The following is a 19,375-nucleotide window of genomic DNA, read 5'->3' as shown; positions in this document are numbered from 1 at the left end:
CCTCTCTACACAGCTCTGGTGTCACCTGCCAGGGAAGGGCAGGAAGGTGACAAGCTGCAACCCACTGTTGAACAGGCTACTGACACCTGCCAGGTGTGTTCTCCACCAGGAGGTGCGACAAAAGGTGCTAGTCCTCCTCTGAATCCAAGATCTGTCACCTCATTTGAGATGTGTGGGGAAACAACTTAGCTCCAGAAAAACGGCTATCACAATCTGTCCCAAGGTGACACCAGGTAAATTCCCAAATCTATTAGAACCACACAATAGAAGGAACGAGAGGGCTGTCCTTTCCTCAGGAGCATCTACTCTCATCCTGAGCATATGTGGACTACAAACTTAGTCCCAACAATCATTGCTCATGACAAAACTAACCCACAGGCATCACAGACATGGTAGCTAAAGGTGGATCCACTGGCTGTTTGAGGTGATGTTAATTTAGCACAGGTTGCAGGCCCACACTGTCCTTGACACTCCACATGCCTCGTCACACAGACACAGCTGGCTTCAGTTATGATGGGCCAGGCAAAGGGGAATAGGTGCAATTTTTAAGTTATGTAGAATTTGAAGTATAAGTACCAAGAGTTAAGGAATCCAAAGAGATAAGGTGGTGATGCTTCCATTTTGTGTGCAGGAGAAATGAAGGCTTAGAGTTTAGCTGTCACAGAAGGCACAGTGGCTGCTATCACAAGGATTTCAATGCTGTTTTAAAAATGAGCTTGGAGCCCTAGCCGGTGGCTCAGTTCATTGGGCATCATCCTGTACACCAAAGGGTTGTTGCAGGCTCGATCCCTGCTGGGGGATTTTCAGAAGGCAGCCAATCGATGTTGTGCTCTCACATCAATGTTTCTCTCTCTCTCCCCCTCTCCCTTCCTCTCTCTAAAAATCTTTTTTTTTAAATGAGGTTGGTGCTTCATATGCTGGCAAAGTAGCAATCAACTATTGGGCCACTTTCTAAAAATCAGTATCATTTCAATCTCAAGTACTTATTGTAGTGCTTACTGAGTACACAGTAAGTACTCAAATATATGTTCGGTCAAGCAAAGGCAAGGAATACCTCCCTATCCCATTTCCCAAACCACTGTGTGACAGCCTGACTGTGACCCCTGGTGTCCCTGGGCCTCCCATATCTGGGTGATATGGAAAACTTACTACCCCATTCTCACCACTCTTGGCTCCAGAGATTACAGCCATTCCACTACCTCTACTAACCTAAATCCTAATTCATTTAAACTCATATCAATTCACCTGAGCACTACGCACACATTCTATTAAACAGAAATGCAAATAAAATATCTTCCTGCTTGCAGATAAGAATCATAACAGTTAACAAGAGAAACACTGACAGAGAGAAACAACCACCAGGCCACTCCTTTCTGATCCCCCAAAGGACCACTGATCTCAATGTCCATAAGCCATCAAGGGCCAAAAGCAACTTTAAAGAAGGCAGCAATAAGTGAGTAGAACCCAAATTGTGCTACCATCCGATGCACTTCTGAATTCTAAATTCACTCATGGGAAAAGGGAGCCCCACGCTTGGGGTGCCAGCACAATTCCTGAACGTTCATCACTGCCAACACCTTCAGTTTGACACCCTAGTCTTTTATGGTTAATTAGAATTCCAATAGGATACACATCAAGCACACATTTCTAATTCATCCAATCTGATAAAAAATTGCCTTGGTCTCTTCAAGTGACGGAATGAAGATTTTTCCCCTTAACTAAAGCCTTCTGATGTTTTATTTCAAGACTATAACTCAAAAAAGAATGTGTTAACTGTGGAAAAGAGAGATTAAATACAGATTGAACTGAAATACACACTTGAAACAGATGTATAACTGAGACCCGCTTTCACCATGCTCCAGCAAGCACGTGGGCTCTGAAAAGCCGGAATGAAGGGACCACTGGCTGTGACTGCGCTCAGCTCAGGCCACCGAGCAGTGCAGTCTCGGCAGCTGCAGACAAGCTCCTGTGCCCGCAAACGGAGGAGCCGCACCTTGCTCTCAGGAGAGCCTCCAACCAGCTGTATCAGCAGCTGAGCGGGACTGTTCTCTCCCACTGCCTTTCTTAAGGCAGGTGATAGTTTGGACATTTTTTTCACTTCAATGAAGTTTATAGCAATCAAATAACAAAGATAAAACTGGGAAGCAATTTAAAAGGTGAAACAAACAAGTTCAAGCACTTGGTTTAGATGCTCACTAATGCTCAACAACCCAGTCACAATAACACAGGCCGACTTTGAATCTAAAGGCAAAGCATAGTATCAGATTTCACACACACACACACACACACACACACACACACACACACACACCCCCTTCTACTAGGCTATAGTAAAAATGAACCCACTAGCAGTAGGGTGAACCCTGTAAAGTGTGCCTCATTGGTGATGCAAGAATTCCAGATTTTTGTATTAGTCGTAGGCACTGAAACATTGCCGCTTATGGGTGCTGGCACCGCAGGTACATTACCTCCTCCACCCAGTGAGGCAGGGAGAGTCCCTAACTCACTGATACGGCAGCTCAGAAAAGCTAAACCCTCTGAAGGATGGACCAGCAGCATATGGTGAGGAAGTGTGGAAATCGGGACTAAAACTACCTGTGCTGGGATTCCCAACCCTGTGCCACTTTAGCCACCCAAGTCCCCACCCCTCGCCCTCCTTCCTCACAGGACCCCCGAGAAGCCCAGAGACCTTCTCTGTCTGCAACCACATGCACGGGGGAGACCCCTCCTATGTCCCAAGTCCCTGGCCGAGCTGCAGCTGGTCCCAGCACCAGCCCGGGATGCAACACTGGCCTCTGGGGTGTGAGGGAAGTGTGTGAGGGTGGTTAAGTCACAGTTTGCTCACCGACCTGGAGAATGAACACCGGGGGAAACCACCCTCCTTTCTCTGCTGGTGGGTGTTGTCCTGAGGATATGGTGCCTGAGGCCACTGTATCTATCTTGAGACCCAGTGGGTGTGGCTCAGGGTGAGACCCACATGGTGGCAGAGCAGAAGGATGGACCAGTATGCATTCCTGAGGACAGACTGGCACCACGTTGAAAGCCATCTGCCCACTGCCATCCACATGGACTGTGCATGTTGCCTGCACAGGGCTGCCTAGGATTGCCCTCAGCCGTACCTGGTATGCTGCTCCTTCCTCAGGACCACTGTGCTCCGAGACTCTCAGCCTGCATTTATAAGACGGCAGCCTCAAGCCAGAAGAGCATCTGCAGCCCTGGGCCAGACTATATCCATGGGGTTGGTACTGCTGAAGTTTGGGACCTTGGGCTCTAATTAAAAGGATTTGGTATAGAGTGAGAGGATTCCTCTAACCACAAATCCAGTTAGCCAGTCAACCTGAAGTCTGTCTTTCAAGTGTATCCTTATTAACTGTTTGTCCCTGAGCAAGAACACCTTGGGGCCTCAGCTTCTCCACCTATGTGACCTGGATGAGCTAAAGAATGGATGAGATACACTTAAGTGAGATATACTCAACCCTGGCACACAGGAGGCACTCAATGGTAACTTTAGATTACTCACTAACTGCCACAAATTGAAGCACAGAGCTAGTGTGTCAGAGGTGCTGTTTCCAGCCCCTGGGGGCGTTTTGAAAACAGGTCTAAAAGGTGCTTTGCTATGACTCATCTGTCATGTCTCTAAAGGCTAGTGTCTGCCCCTTGTCATCATGGTGACCACAAGTCAACCAGTTGCCTGCTATCCTGTGAGCTGTCTGGCTTTTTGTAAAGGCTTCCAGGCACTGGGTCTCTTACTCTAGAGTCCTTATTGCCTCCAAGGCCAAACACAACACACCACCAGACACAGCCAAACAGAAAAGAAAGGGCAGGGCACAGAGCCAGAGAACACCTCCTCACCCATCACTTCCTGGCCCTCTGACTTTGCCACTTTGTCCCTATATCAATTTCTAAGGGTCTCCAAGTAGTAACTGTCATCCACTTTACAGGATTATTGTGACCTTTTAATAAGGCGATATATGTCAAAATGTGAGTACATGGTAGGCACTCAGAATTGTGAAAATACAAAATCTCAATCATAAGCTGCTAACTATGGATGACTACGGAACATGTTGGTTTGCTTCCAGATACCTCAGATATTCTCTTCACTGGCCCCCAGCTAGCTGACCAGCTGGACAACCAACACTCCACTTCTTCCACAAGATGACCGTCCCCACAGAAGGCTGAAGCCTGGCCAACTGCTGTCCAAGCCATCATTCCTGCCCAGGAGGCCTGTGCTTACCAGAAATCCATTGTCTTGATTCCCAACCATGTTTATGCAAGTGTACTCAGAACAGCAAATATAAACTTGAATTAAATATTATGCAAACCAAAGAAGCTTGAGTGCAAAAGGTTACTCCTTGAAAAACCATGGTGACTGCTTAGGAAAGAGTCACCAAAAACACACTGCTTTAAAATTGTGAAACAGCCCGGCAGGGCGTGGCTCAGCGGTTGAGCGCTGACCTAGGATCCAGGCGATCAGGGTTCGATTCCCGGTCAGGGCACATGCCCGGGTTGTGGGCTCGATCAATGACTCTCTCATCATTGATGTTTCTATCTCTCTCTCCCTCTCCTTTCCTCTCTCTGAAATCAATAAAGATATATTTAAAAAATAAAAATAAACAAAATTGTGAAACACACACACTGAGGGAGAATTATGTAAAATTTAGAAGGTGCCCCACTCAGAATTTTTTTAATTCTTAGTTCTCAGTCCATTTGAAAGAAGCAAATAGAAAATCATAAATTGTGGCAGTAGCTTAACCTAGAAGGGGAATTTGGAACTGTGGACCCTGAGAAAGAAGATGCCTACCAAGAAGAGCTCCTGGTGGCTTCACTGGGCTTAAATTCAAAACAAAAACAAAAAAACAGAGCCTGGCACACATTTCTAGACAATGGTCTCTCACACAAACTGCGCTTCAGGGAGAAGCCTGCACTAAACTCCCTGCCTCTGCTCTGCCTGCCCGCCGGCACTGTGCCCCTGCAGCTGAGCAGCCCTTACAGGGGAGCGCCCGGAATCCTATGTCAGCCACGCCTGAAGCCTGCCCTTCCCACGGGATCCCTGCGGCTGTATCCCCATCAGGATCTTCACTGACCAACCAGAGCAGCTCCACTCTGACCAAGGAGGACAGTGCCTTTTGGACCAGCCAAACTGCAAGGAGTTAGAGTCCTCATTTGCACGAGGAATGACCCAGTAGGGCCCCGGGGCAGGCCTTCTGTCTACATAAGTCAGCTCCCCCTCTGGCTCAGCGAGCGCGCTCTCCCTTCCTACCAAGGACCGAAGAGTGTGGCCCTGTTTCCCTCGGGGCCGCTGAGACAGCGAGGGCTCCCTGGACAGGGGGGAGCAGCCCGGGCAGGGTGCTGGCTGAACGACGCCTGGCCCGGGACCGCCTGACAACCGCGCGGTTTTCAAAGCCGAGCACTATCACCACTGAGCTGTTTTACACTGAATAAAGTTTCCTTCCTCATCCCACATCAAATTGGGAATTACTGTTGGCACCGAATTGGTGACAACGACCATTGGTCGACAGAAAATGGTGAATGAATACATACATATATGTGTAGTCATAAAACATTCACTAGATTCCCTTGTAAGGTCCTCCCATTTGACTTTTCCCATTACTGGGTCCCAGTCACAGTGGCTGAAAGAAACAGAAGACGTTTCCAATTTAAACATGTCCTGAAGTACTGTAAGACACATAACACAAGCTAATTAGGCTCTAATGCCTATGTTTTTTATCATCAAAACCATTACCCAAGCTTCCTATAGTTCTTTAAGTGGTGATAATGTCCTTCCTCCTAATCTTCAGAAAGTCCCAGACTGACATCAATTGACAGGAACCTCATGAGAGCAGAAAGTAGAATGGCTTCCAACCCTCAAAGTCAGCTCCATAACGAGAGCCCATGCCACTCAGTTCACCTAGAATGGTGCCTGGCACAGGGTGGGTACCCAGTAAATTCTGTGTATGCCCAAATATAAGGCGAGGGAGTTTCAAAAAAAATCACTCAGAATAAAAAACAAAACAGGCATTTTCTTATATTAGGGTCCTCATTAAAGTATATTTAGAAGTAGTCTTTGAATTACTCAATTTGGGAGCCCCACAAAACCCTTTTAGAAAGACATGCTGCCCTGAAACATCTTGATCAATGCTAGAGGTATTAAAGGGGTGACCTTGCAAGACTAAAAACAACAGGCTGAGAAACTTAGCTCACATTTTAGTAACTGCAATGCTTAGCACTGCTGTTCAAACAGGGCTTTTTAAAGGTTATTTTAAGAAGTAACACATCATGACAAGTATGCAAGCAGGCAAATGCAGAGACCAACACTCCTAACCTCAGGCAGTGGGTACTTGTAAGCTGGTATAAAATTTCCAGGGGCAGCGTAATTAACTGACTGAAAATACACCTCATCTCAAGTGGCTCAAGTGAAAGTGAGAGGCTCTGCTAACCAGGTCAGAGGATTCCATGCAACTCTGTGATAACCAAAACCCCGATGCGAAAGATGCCAGGGAACAGTGGGGGGAAAACTGTTTCATGAACCAAACAGGAATTGATATATTTTATACAATTCATTCCTAATGTCTAACTGTAACTGAATTAATGAACAGTCTAAGTTGATATTTGTTTCTATACATACCTAAAAAGTTTACATATCCCAAATGGCCCAAAAGAAGGTTTAAGTAGCTTCTCATTGGGAAAATAGGGGGACTATCCTGTATTTACAGTCACCTGCTACTGAGGCATATGCAGTATTTGCTGAATAATATAACACAAGTGCCTATCTATTAAGCAACACGCAGCGACATCCAGCTTTGCTATGAGCAAGTCCGGTGGGCAGTAAAGTACTGTGAGCCTGTTTGGAAGTAGTTTTCAGCGAAAGTCTGCCCGCCAAACGTGTAGGCTGGCCTAATGTACAGGACTCCATGCAGGCCTTCTGCTTGCCCAAGAAGGCTCCCACTGACTCAAAAATCAGTAAATAAAAAATTTTACTTTTTTCTCTCTGAAGGTGGTCAAATATAAGATTAGGTTTAATTCAGACTCTTCTTAGAGCCCAGACTTATCCCTATGAGGTGGACCCACAAAGAAGAAAGGACTGGAGGTCACATTTAACACAGCAAATGAAAGAAAGAAAACTGTGGCCGCAAGTTCCCTAAAGCTCAGAAAGCATAAATATAGGCTGAGAGCTCCATGTGCCTATGAAGTCAATCAATATCCCAAAACCCACTCAACAAAAATTTAATCTCCTGCTCCTAAGTGGCATTACTAAAAGTTAAGTTCAACCCCTTGACACTTTTTTTTTAATTCTACAAATACCGCCAGAGTTCAAATTGCTGAGGTTACCTCCTAAGCTCCTGATCAAACATAGTTGCCATAAGAGGAACTGGGAGGACATCTGTAAACACATAATCATCAAAATGTTTTATTGGAAGCATCCTTCCAAAAATTATTTACTTCTCTGATCTTTAATTATAACACCTTAGATAAAAACAGCAAGGACAGAAAGGAAAAGTTTGAAAATATGTAACAATACTTGTAACTGAATTTAATCACAATCAAGACCCAAGAAAAACTTAACTCCTCTTCAGCAGTGATCCCAAGTATAAATATGCCTTGGCGATTCTTAACTGCCCATTCTTCCCGATCCACAGAGAAAACCCAATTTGGTAAAGTATGACATTTAACTCTAAAGCTCCACATCCAAGGGTTTAAATTCCTAATCTCAGAGATGCTGCAGTACTGAGTGATTCAGGTGGTAGAGTGTTCCCAGCATCTCAGTATTATACACACTGGAAGGATTATTTAAGTGGTCAAAAGGATTATTTAAATGGTCAAAGGTACAGGAATACATTTGTGTTCTCTAAAAATGAATGATTCCAATAGATCAACAATGTATTTTTTCCTTTAAGTGGGCTTTTCCACATTGAAAGAAGATATAAAATGTGAGTCTTGTTTCTCACACCAGCATCCCACGGGACATCCCCCCCCCCTTCCCAAGGTGGCAGAGGGTGTGAAATTACACATTCTAAGTAGATTTTGAAACCAAATCACTAAAACCCTCAAGATAAGGTCTCTGACTAAAATAGAAGCAGCGGGTGCTGTACAATTTAGTTGCATACAAAAAAAATTCAAAGGCCACATGGGAATGCAACCCTGCCCAAGAGGCAAAGAGAGGACCAATGCTTCCAATAGGCGACAGACTGAGTCCAAGAAGAGATGGGCCAAACATTCCTTCCTCTGCAGGTTAACCACTTCCCTCCTGTTCAACAGTTCTCAATTTGTGTTCTTCCAGCCCTGGTCACACACATCCCTCTGCCCCATCCTCCCTGGCCACGCAGGCAGGCAGGAGGCCCAGTCTTCCCAGGGACCAGGACCTGGGAAACATTAAGCACTAACTTTACCCAGGCAGGTGGAGGTGTGCAGGAGGGTAGCCTGTAGGTCCAGGGAAAGCAGGCTGTTTCCGGAAAGATGGAAGGGGAACAAAATTTGGGGGGCGGGGGGGAGAATGGTGCACAAAGCGGCAGCCAGTGGAGGGACTGGAGGTGAGGCAGGGACAAGAAGACAGAGGTGCCCGCCCCTTGGGAAGACGGAGTGTTGTCACACCTATGAACATAACAAGGCTCCCGGGACCACATGGCGCCACAGAGCAAGTGCAGGTGGTGGGGAAGGGGATTCCGAGGGAGAGGATGGTGGAAGGCAGGTGCTAACAAGAAGTTCAGAGGAAAGGGGGTGGATGGGGGGATACAGTGCACAGAAGTTGCCAAGTGGAACTTGAAGGGTTACACTCAGAGTTCCTGGAGGGAAGTGAGTTGGAGAAAGGAGAGCAAATAGGTCATTGTAGAGCCACCTCTGGTCTCCCCTGCCCCTCGCCACTGGTCCGCGCACACACACCTTGGCGCAGCGAAGGCTACCTACCTTTGCGAGGGGCGCGCTCCTGCTGGTCGCCAGCTCACGCAGACTGCCCGCCTCCGCAGGGAAGCCCGGGGAGCCCGGGGCGCTGCCCACCGCGCTGCCCCCGCCACCGGAGAGCTCGGAGGCCGCCCCCGAGCCCGGCACGGGGCGCGCGGGCGGGCTGCCGCCAGGGCTGGTGCCAGCGCGGGGCCTCCGGCGGATGCCATCCAGCAGGCGCACCAGCAGGATGTTGGCGGGCAGCTCGTCCACGCCGCAGCCCACCAGGATGCGGCACTCGGGGCAGCGCAGCTCGTGGCGCGAGCACACGATGCTCTCCAGGCAGCGGCGACAGAAGGTGTGCTGGCACGGCAGCACCTTGGCCGTGGTGTCCAGGCGCTCCAGGCACACGGAGCACTCCAGCAGATCCAGCAGCGACGACTCATCCATGTCCGCGCCCGCCGCCGCGCCCGTGGCCGTGGCCCGCTGCCGCGGCCGCCGCTCGCCAGGCCTGTCGTCGTCGCCCTCGCCCTGCGCCGCAGCGGCCGCCGCCTTGGACGCGCATAGCCAGGACGCTCCGAGCAGCATGGGGGAGGCGCCGCGCCGCGCAGCTGTCTAGGTCCCGCGGCCGGAGCGCGGCCAACCGCTGGCAGCCGGCATCAGGATGGCGCCCGCGCAGCCGCGGGGCAGCCGGGCTCCGCCAGCGTTTCCTTCACCGGGGCTGGCGGCCCGAGGCTCCCGCCGCCACGGCGCGGAGTGGCCCAGCGACCGGCCTGCGCGGCGGGGCTGGAGTTCGCACGCCAGGAGCCAACTCCCGCAGGGAGCCTCCGGGTCCCCGGAGCGCGGCGCCCGCGGCCAACCGCTACACCTGCGGCGGCGGGCGGGCCGGCGCAGCGCCACGGGGGAGCCGCAGGGCGCGTCACTCAGCGGCCTCCGCGCCGAGCGGCCTCCCGCGGCCAGGAGCCCCGCGGCGGGAAGCGAGGGGCGCGGCGGGCCCCGTCCCGGGGTCGCGGCGTGCGCGCCTCCCCGCGCCGCTGCAGAGCCGCACCGCCCCCGCGACGCTCCATGCGCCCCGGGCCCGCCGGCGACCCGCAGCGCCCAGCGGGTTGGGCCCGACCCTGTCTCTTCCTCGGCCGCAAGCACGTGCGCGGGGAGCGCGCGGAGGTCACGGTGCCCGAGCGGCGCCGGAAAGGAGCCGCCGAGCGGGCTGGACCTCCCTTCGCACTGGCGCGCGCCCGCAACAGTCCTGCCGTGCGGGCGCCTCCGGCCCCCTGGAAACCCCAGCGCCCTTCTGCGCAGGCCGGGCCTCGTCCCCTCGGGCGCTCCGAGGCTGCCCTTCGGCTCTCAGGCAGGGGCGTTTCCGCCCGACGCTGCCGCGGAGGAAAGTTTGGTAGGTGTCATCCCGTCTGCCGTCTCCGCCCGCGCCCGCGAGCAGCTTGGGGACATTTCCAACACCCGGGCGTTCGCGTCAGCTCCCGGAGCGCCCCGGTCGGTCCCCTTTCAGACGGCGCGCAGAAGTGACACCCCGGAGCTGCAGGTGTGGGTGCAGGGGCGCCCCGCAAAGCACGAGGGGAAGGCGCTTGGGTGGCCAAGGGTGCCCGGGGCGGGCTCCGGTTCCTCCCGGCGGCTGCCCGCCAGACCCACACCCTCGCGCGGCGCACCAGACTCCGCGCCCCCCGCCCGCCCGCTCCCGCGGCCGGCGTAGTGCGGGGGAGCCCCGCGCCGTCCCGTGAACCGCGCCGCAGCTCCTCGGAGGAGGAGGGGAAACCCGCGCCTCCTGCCCCGCGCCGGCTTCTGCGAGCGTCAGAGGAACGGAAGTGCGTACGGAGGGCCCCGAGCCGCCGGGAAGTTTCGCCGCGGGCTGGAGCCGGCCCCGGATTCCCGGCAGCGCGCTGCCCCCTCGTGGCCGCTTCGTGTTCCCGCGGCCAGCACGAGCCGGGGCGGGGGCTGCGCGGACACAGCCGGTGCCCGGGCCACCGTCAAAAGGGGCGTTCAGGGCCCCCCTGGCAGTCAGGCTAACCTGTGGTTTGGAAAGTTCAGTGTAACTTGCTTTTTAACTTTTCAGGAAGAAAATAATATTTGTTGAGGCTTAAATGCCGAGAACGTGCCTATGGATTAGTTTATATCATTCTCTAGACAGCCCTGTGAGATAATTATTTTAACCTCCTGTACATGTGAGGACGGTGAGGCTTACTTATAATTAGGAAATCACTGGGGCTGAATTTTGTTCGTTTTTGTATCTCCAGAACGTAACACATAGGAAAGATCACATTCCATTAGAATATGAGCTCCCTATAAGCTACGTATTTTTACACTGTAATATCCCCAGCGCCTAGGACAGTGCCTGGGCACAGAGTAGGCTATCAGTAAATATTTGGTGAGTTAATGAAAGTTCTCAGAATCATCCCTCACCTGGTGGTGATTTGAACACTCATCTCAGCATCTCAATTCCAGGTCTCCTGAGCTCCTATCAGGCTACTGGTTCCTGGAAACTCTGCCACTGGTGGCAGCGGGAAGCCTTCCCAGCCTGTCTGGTGGACGTCCCTCAGTAGTGTGGGTTGCTCTGCTATTGTTCACATCTGCGCTGACCGCCCTGTGAGACTGAAGGCATCCCCGAGCGGCCTGGCTCACCCGAGCCTGGCAGCGGACTTCCCGGGAGGGCCAGAGGAAGGGAGGCACGTCCCAGGGCACAGAAACGCCTTCACAGCCGCCTCCTTTCTCTCTTTCACCCTGGCTCAGGAACAAGAAAGGGAATTTTACAAAGGACCTGTTGGCGGAAAAACGGCACCAGCTGTCAACCTCAGTCCGGCAATCTCAGTCCTTGAGTTCTGGCTGAGAGAAGAATTCAGAGCCAAGACTCCAATTATAAGAGGTTTATTTAGAAAGTCAGGGAGGTAGAAGAAGTGAGGGGGGGAGGAGAGGGCCAGAGGGGGAGCGCACCCTGGGGATAGAAGGGGGTGGGGAAAAGCGCGGAGTGCTCCAGAGAGAGAGCACAGTGGGTCCTCCATCCTCAGAGCTTTTATCTGAGGTCTCAGGGGAGGGTCTCAATAGAATATTCATCAGCTTCCCAGGTGTGCCCCTCTGGTCATGGTCTCGGCTGATTGGTCAGTGCCAGGGGAGAGGGCCATTAGTTATCGCAGGTGGTCCTGATATCAGCCATGGGGTGGCTCAGCCTGATTTTGCTGCTTTTCAGGTCCTGGAGCTGAAACACAGCTGAGACCTAGATGTCATCTCCAGAGGTTAATGTTTAAGGTAGTGGTCATGTGGAGGCTTGTAGTTTTGCCTATTGCTAGGCACCCGGAGCTCTGCCCTGGTGACCTCTGCACCTGGCCCATGTTCCTGCTCTGCTCACACCTGCTATTTAACTGCCTACTAGAGACCCAGGATGTGTAACCCATACTATGCAGCTGTAAAGAAGAAGGATCTTGTACCCTTTGGGACAGTATGGATGGACCTGGAGGGTATTATGCTAAGTGAAATAAGCCAGGCAGAGAAAGACAAGTATCACATGATCTCACTTATATGTGGAATCTAAAGAGAATAATAAACTGATGAACAAAATAGATTCAGTGGCATAGAAGCATGGAACAGACTGAGGAATCTCAGAGGGAAGGTGGGAGTGGGTGGGTGGGGAGAGATTAACCAAAGAATTTATATGCATCTATGCATAACCCATGGACACAGACAATAGTGTGGCGAAGGCCTGGGGAGGGGAGTGGGTGCAGGATGGAGGGAGTCAATGGGGGAAAAGGGGGACATTTGTAATATTTTGAACAATTAAAAAAATGTGTGTAAAAAAAAGTTAATTTGTTGGAAATAAATAAAAATAAAAATATTTGGGGGGGAAGCAGGGGGCAGGGACATGGGACACAAGGGGAGTATGAAGGGGAGCCCCAGACACTGGGAAGGCTGGCAGAGAGCAGAGCCACCTGCGATCACATGTCCTGGGTGCTTTTGGTTGCGAGCAACAGAAACCAACTTTAGCTAGGTTTTCAAAGGAACAGAATGGATTCTGAGAACCAGGACCCCAGGCTGAGGGCCAGATTACTGCAGATGACCCCTGTGTGTCTTGCTCCGCACCCTCCTGTGTGTGATGATATGCTCCTTCCCTCTCTAGCACCAGTGGGCTCTGCTCTCTGCCCACATGATAGGAAACACGGTTAGAGCTGCAGAGCCCTGTATCCATGGCTCCAGCCGCTGACAGAGGCACTCCCCTGACACGGGGCTGGAAGCTTTAAGACCCTATCAACCAAGCTTGGTCACTCTCTGGACCAGTGTGTGCCGGCCACAGGAGCAGGATCATCTGAAAACTGCCAGCACCTTCAGGAGTCACGCAGAGGAGGAGTGAGAGTTGGCAGAACCAGTGGCATTCGAGGCAGACAGAACAGCAGAAGCCCGTACCCATGTCGGGGGTCCGAACCACCCTGTCTTCAGCTTCTCTCTATTCTCTACAACTGGGGCCACAGGAGCAAACATAGGATTGCTGGACCCCACCTTTCTCAGACCTCTTCTGCTTCCACTCTCCTCCGTTAGCCCCTGCCTTAACCTACTCCCCCACAGGCAGGCTGGGCAGGGTGAGGCTAGGCCACGGGGCACGGGGGACTGCAGTGAGCTGTGCCCGCACCTTGCACAGGGGTGAGTGCTGCTCCAGCCCAGCCTATCACATGCTGCCGTGAGAAACTGAGGGCCCGGCAGATCTTTCTACTTTCCGAGAGAAGCTGGAAGGCCTGCTTTTTATATGAGATCTGATGTTCAACAATTGGCAATCAATTCAGCTCTCAGAAAACACCATATTAGCCAAATAAAATGAATGTATGGCCAAATTGGCCCACAGGCCACCAGTTTGCCATTTCTGGTTGAAGTTGCCAAGTAAAATACTACACATAAAGGAATTTAAGGGTGTGAACTGAATAGTCAAAATATTACAATACAGTTTTCTATTACTCAGCTCAATTTGCACATGCTCAATAAGTCAATCATATAAGTAAATGATTGAGAAGACGTGGCTTAACAGTCATATGAAGATCTCGGGAATTTAGGTGACCACAAGCTTAATATCAGCCAACATGAGTCATCATGTAGTATGGTGCCTAGAAAAGTAATGAAATCTCAGGATGCATTAGTGGAAGTTCAGGGTGGAGCTATGGAAAGAAGTAATCTCACTGAACCTCAGGCTTATCAGATCTCATTTGTGGGATTACTTTCAATTCTGGGAGTAAATAGTAAAGGGTGGTACGGGGTCTAGAGGCCTTCTCCATGAATTGAGGATGGGGGAAGAGAGTATGTTTTTCCAAAGGAGAAGCTCAGAGGAGACAGGATGGGTGGCTGTAGCTCAAGGTTTTGGCTGCCCAAGGTCTGAGCTCCTTCTTAGATTTGGGTGATTCTCCACTTGGGGAAAGTCATATATCTTTTTCTAGCTAGGCTGTGGGGGTGTGACCCAGGCTCAGCCGATCAACAGCTGTCCCCAGCCCCATGCCTGGAGAAGGGGACTGACGGTGGCAGATACAGCCCCTGGAGCTCCAGATGCAGGGGCAGGTGGGGAGGTGTGGCAGGGCCTGCAGCAGCAGTGCCCAGAGTCTGGTGCCCCCAAGTTCTGTCCAGGGAGAGGGGCTGACTATTGTCACCAGACATGACTGGGGTGGTGAGCCTGGGCTGTGGCCCCTGCTGCTTTGCCAGCTTTCCTGTTGATCCTATGGGTTTCCCATTTTATTTAATTAGTTTCTTTTTTTTGTTAAATCAGCCAGCGTCAGTTTCTGTGATACATTCATTATTATCAATCAGAGACCAGTGAAGTCCCGCAATATGAGACAGCTGTCACCATGCTGACCAGCGACACCTCTTGGCTTCATGCTGGGAATGAATCAAAGTGAGCCGCTCGGAGCACCGTTGGTTCATTCAACAAACAGGTCCTGAGCGAGTCCTACATGCTAGGCACTGGTGAGGGCAGAGCCTGTGGACCAAGACAGGCAGTGTGGCCTCTGCATAGAGCCTGTCCCTGGGGATGAAGGCGCCCTGCCGGCCTAACCCAGGCCAGTGACACCACCTCTGTCAGCCTCAATTACACCATCTGCAAAATGCAAGATGAACGTATTTCACCTCCTTATAGGCGGGAGGAAGGTCCTTGAAATCTCTGAGATTGAATAAGACATTGGAAAAGTATATTTGTGTTGCCTTATTAGTGGGAGAACTATAATGAATTAAAGTTACAGGAGGCAGATTTCAGCTAAACATAGAGAAGGGCTTTTTATTAGGCTAAGTTGGCCAACGAAGCCCTGGCCATCCTGTGGAGTAGGAGCCCCATCACTGGAAGAAAGCACAGTTATGTCTGTAGGAATCTTGTAAAAGATCGATGTTCATCCCTCTCCCCTCCCACAGAGCACCTCTGTAGTGGGTGTGTGGTACTGGTCAGCCCAGCACCCCTCTTTTTAAGAACCTCTCCATCCCCAGTCCACATGGCTCTCAAAGAGAGCCAGTCACATCCCTATGCCTGTGTCCCCAACAAGCCACGTGGCCTCAGCTGGCCAATCGGAATGGTTCCCCCTTCAGGTGATTAGTTGGGGGCAGGCACCTCACTAAGCAGCACCAATGAGCATCTGAACTGAGATTTGCCATGTAGATACAGATGCTGAAGGGAGAGGAAAGTTCTCTCTTCCTTTTCATTCTGGGCCTTGAAGATGTAGACCCTGGGATTTCAGTGGCCATCTCTGCTGCCATGTGAAGAAGCTGGAGCACAGGTGAGAGCAGAGGAGGAGGGGAGCAGGGGAGTGGGAGGGAGAGAGAGGAGGAAGAGAGGGAGGAGGCAAGGGGGTCCTAGTGATGCGTCTGACCCCTTGAATCCCGGGATGCGCCTGTGCCTGAATTGCCAAGCTGTTACAAGCCTCCTTTTGCTTAAGCTGGTTTGAGCCGGACTCCTGTCACTTGCAACCAAATGAATTTCGACCAAAGCACACCTTCTTGTGGCTGCTCTGACCCCATCGTTGGCAAGGTGCCCAAGTTTAGAACAGAAGCCACCTTGAAAGCGTCCCCCTCAGTCCCTCAGGTACGCCTAGTTACCGATTTTTGCAGCTTTCTAACATCATAATCGACTTGGCATCCCCCAGGTGCCTCCCATTTTCATTCCCCTACCTACCAGCCCTGTCTCTCACCTCTAGCTGGTCTAGGGCTCCTCCCCTCAGCCTCTCCTCCTCACTGCAGGCCCAGCTGTGCTCCCCAGCTGTTTCTCTGGCGGCTGTGACTTCCTCCATCTTCCAAGCTCCTTCCCAAACCCGCCCCTCCTGGCCCACTTCTGTGTGTAAACTCTGCTGCATCTTCCTGCTCCTTGTGGAAACCGCATCTGGCCCACAGACCACCTCCTCCAGGAAACCTTCCTGACTGCCTCTCTGGAATCCCCTCGGCTCTTTTTCCTTGCACCTTTCATAGTCTGCCTTACTTTATATTTATTGTGTAGTGATCTTGTAGCCCCTGCCAGCCCACCAACTCCTCAAGAGCAAAGACTGTTTTATTGGTCTTTAAGACTCATCAATAAATGCCCCGAGTATAGTAGGCATTTAATAAACAAACATCTGCAGAGTTGGACAAAAACTGAGTTTGAAGATGCTGAAGCCACTGACCTCTAAATTCTCTTTCACTACAAAACCGTATGTGCTCTGGACTTTCGAGTGCACTTTCTTCTTATAAAAAGGAATAAAGTTCTCAAAATAATTTCACATAGTATGTATTGTAAGTGCGGCATGAGATAATAACAGCAAGACTCCTGGCAGCTAAGGATCTCACTGTTTCTAGTGCTAGACTGTTTGCATCTGTAACGAGAGGGAAGGTGGGAGGGAGGTACACCCAGCACTCCATCCACAGTCCTAGTACCTTCCCAGCAAACGCCCAGCTTTTGACATCAGCTCTCTTCTCTGCAAAGCACGTGGACTTCCCTCCACTCAGCAGCCCCTCCCCCCAAATTCTCATCTACGTGTCTGTTCTCACGAGCAGCCCCACCCGGGGTTAATGAGCCCTTCAAGTCCATCATCCACATATGTGAGCACCTGTTTGGCATGTAGGGCACTGTCCTCAGCCCCACAGAATCAGCAGGAAGAAAGTTCCCAGCCCACCTTCAGGATCTGCGGTCTGTTTGCGGGCTGAAACGTGTTACTGTGCAGGGCAAAAATGAGAGTCAGCCAGCAGGGCTCCGAGCGCAGCCTGGGGAATGACTGGGCTTGCCTGGGTGGAAGGAGGGGAGAGGACCTTCCCCCAGGGCAGGGAGAGGACCTTCTGCAAGGTCAAAGGTGCAGCAGGAGAGGCAGAGAAGAGACCTCACTGGCAGGAGAACAGGGAGCAATGGGCTCGAAGGGTAACTCAAAGGCATAGAGGAGACACGCCAGACAGTGAAGCTGCGTGGATTGGCGAAACCCTGGAGACCCTGCGGGGCCACCGAGAGGCTCCCCGGGGCATTGCAGTGCGTTAGGAAGGCTTACCTGGGCGATGCTGTGTGAGCAAGGAGAAATCCTTGGGAGACACAGGATTAGAACTCATTGGGTTAAAAAATAATGGAGGGTGCCCAACAATGCGAGTGTATTTAATGCCACTGAGCACTTACAATGGTTAAAGAGGCAAATTCTGTGTTAGGTACATTTTACCAAAGTTTAAAAATAAGCATAAAAAGTAAAATAACAAAGGAATAGGGACTCGGTGCTAAGTGAGGACCTGGCCTGCGTGAGGGTGTGCAAGCAGCAGTGGGAAAGATGTGGCAAAGCTGGAGTAGTGGTGGAGGGAGCGCCAGCTACCAGGCACACCCTCGCTCTCCGCAGGGCCGGGCTCCCTAACCCTCCACCCTGCCCTGTGAGGTAGGCGTGAGGGTGCCACCTCCATCTTAGGGGGGAGGAAACTGAGGCAGGGAGAGTAGAAGTAACTGGCCCAAGGTCAGTGGAAGAATCAGGATTTGCATCCAAAGGGTGGAGCTCCGGAGTCTATCCACCTAACCCCTGGAGCTCATGGAAAGCTAAAAATGCGCCCTTGAAACCCTTGGCCTGCAGGCTGTGGGCAGCCCCAGGGGAGAAAGTTTTCATTCGGGCGGAGCCGCGGGGAGCACAGTGCTTCAGGGGAGCAGGGGAAGCCACAGTGAGGAGCACTGAGACGGACCCGCCATGAGGGTTGGAGAAGAGCTAGAGAGGACGGTTAGGATACTCGGTCACCTCTCTGGTCCGCACACAGAGGAAAGGCCAGTGAGAGGGTGCTACTAACTCAGCGCCGTGCCCAGTGCCAGCAGCGTCCGCCTGCAGCCTCACGATGGTCTCTCACATTCACAGCTGGCCCTGGAGCCTCTCCCTCCATGCAGCCTGCCACAGCTCCAGGAGCATACTATCAGCCAAGGCCATGGTCTACACAGGGGTGGGGAACCTTTTTCTGCCAAGGGCTATTTAGATATTTATAACATCATTAGCAGGCCATACAAAATTATCAACTTAAAAATTAGCTATGAAAAAAGCTCCCAGATTTATTGAATTTCAAGTCCCTCCTGCGGTTGCCTTGGCAGGGCCAGACCAAATGATTTCAAGGGTCCTATATACAGCCCTCGGGCCTGATGTCCCCCACCCCTGGCAGTCAACCAGTCTAGAGGTCAAGCCTCTTTCCAACATGATCAGGTCACTGTCTTTGTGCAAGTTACACTATGCTGCCCAAAGCTGCTGTTTTGAAAAAAACCTGTCATACAATTTTGATAGGGGCTCAGTGAAGAAAGGGTGCAGGTGGGGCTGTCAAAACCCTGCTCATCTGCTCTCAACCCTCACTCCCCAGCCCATGTCCAGCACCCAGCACCCAGCACCCAGCACCTGAGGTCTCTGCCCCAGGGAGCTTTCTCTGTCCACCTGGAGCCTGCTCTGCTTGCATACATGGAAAGGCCCCAAATGCCAGGGGTGACCTTCATCGATGGCAGAGGACAGCTCTCTTTGCCCCTTGGGTTCCCTGAGTCCCCCTTAAGGTTGAGCTTAGCCTACCCAACTCTCTATTGGCTGACTTGCCCTCTCCATGTCTCCCCCCCGCCAGATGTTTCCTAGGATCCCTCCCAAATCAACAGCTTGTCCTCAAATCCTTAGGGGCTGTTTCTGGGGAAACACGACGAAAGCAGAGTGCAAGCCAAGCAAAGAGTGGTGCTCAAAACATGTACCTCTTCACCAAAGGGCTGGTCCCCTCCGCTTCCCCTCAAAAGCACATCTGTTCTTTTCATTTGGACTTGACCCGTCTGTCCCATGAACATAGGTGCTTTGGCTCTCTGTCCTGACTCTAAGCTCCTTGAGGATCTGAATTCAAGTTAGTGTCCTCCCTGCTAGCGAGCACGCGTGTACCCACAGCAGAGACTCGGTTCACACGCGCTGAGCACACCTCGTGAGAGAGGAACACCTCTTCTCGCCGAGGAGACACAGTGAGGAGCAGGGGGGAAGCATGATTCACGGTGCAAAGGGGGATGCAGAGGGGCCTGTTTAAGGGCCAGGTAACAAGTTTTCTTTTAGGCAGGTGA

The 19,375-nt window shown here is 51.8% G+C and overlaps 1 protein-coding gene across 1 annotated transcript in view; it reads right to left on the bottom strand.

Annotated features, from left to right (window-relative positions):
* Nucleotides 1-9,462, bottom strand: part of SH3RF3 (SH3 domain containing ring finger 3) — a 287,998-nt gene extending 278,536 nt beyond the window's left edge. Inside the window, exon 1 of the mRNA XM_016201846.2 lies at nt 8,902-9,462. Coding sequence (XP_016057332.2) covers nt 8,902-9,462 — 561 coding nt within the window. The remainder of the gene's footprint in view (nt 1-8,901) is intronic.
* Between the last annotated feature and the right edge of the window lie 9,913 nt (nt 9,463-19,375).

Source organism: Miniopterus natalensis, chromosome 9, assembly GCF_054644295.1.
Source record: "Miniopterus natalensis isolate mMinNat1 chromosome 9, mMinNat1.hap1, whole genome shotgun sequence".
NCBI classification, from domain to species: Eukaryota; Metazoa; Chordata; class Mammalia; order Chiroptera; family Miniopteridae; genus Miniopterus; species Miniopterus natalensis.
The sequence above is the reverse complement of the archived record's forward strand: the minus strand, read 5'-3'. Positions and strand labels throughout refer to the sequence as shown.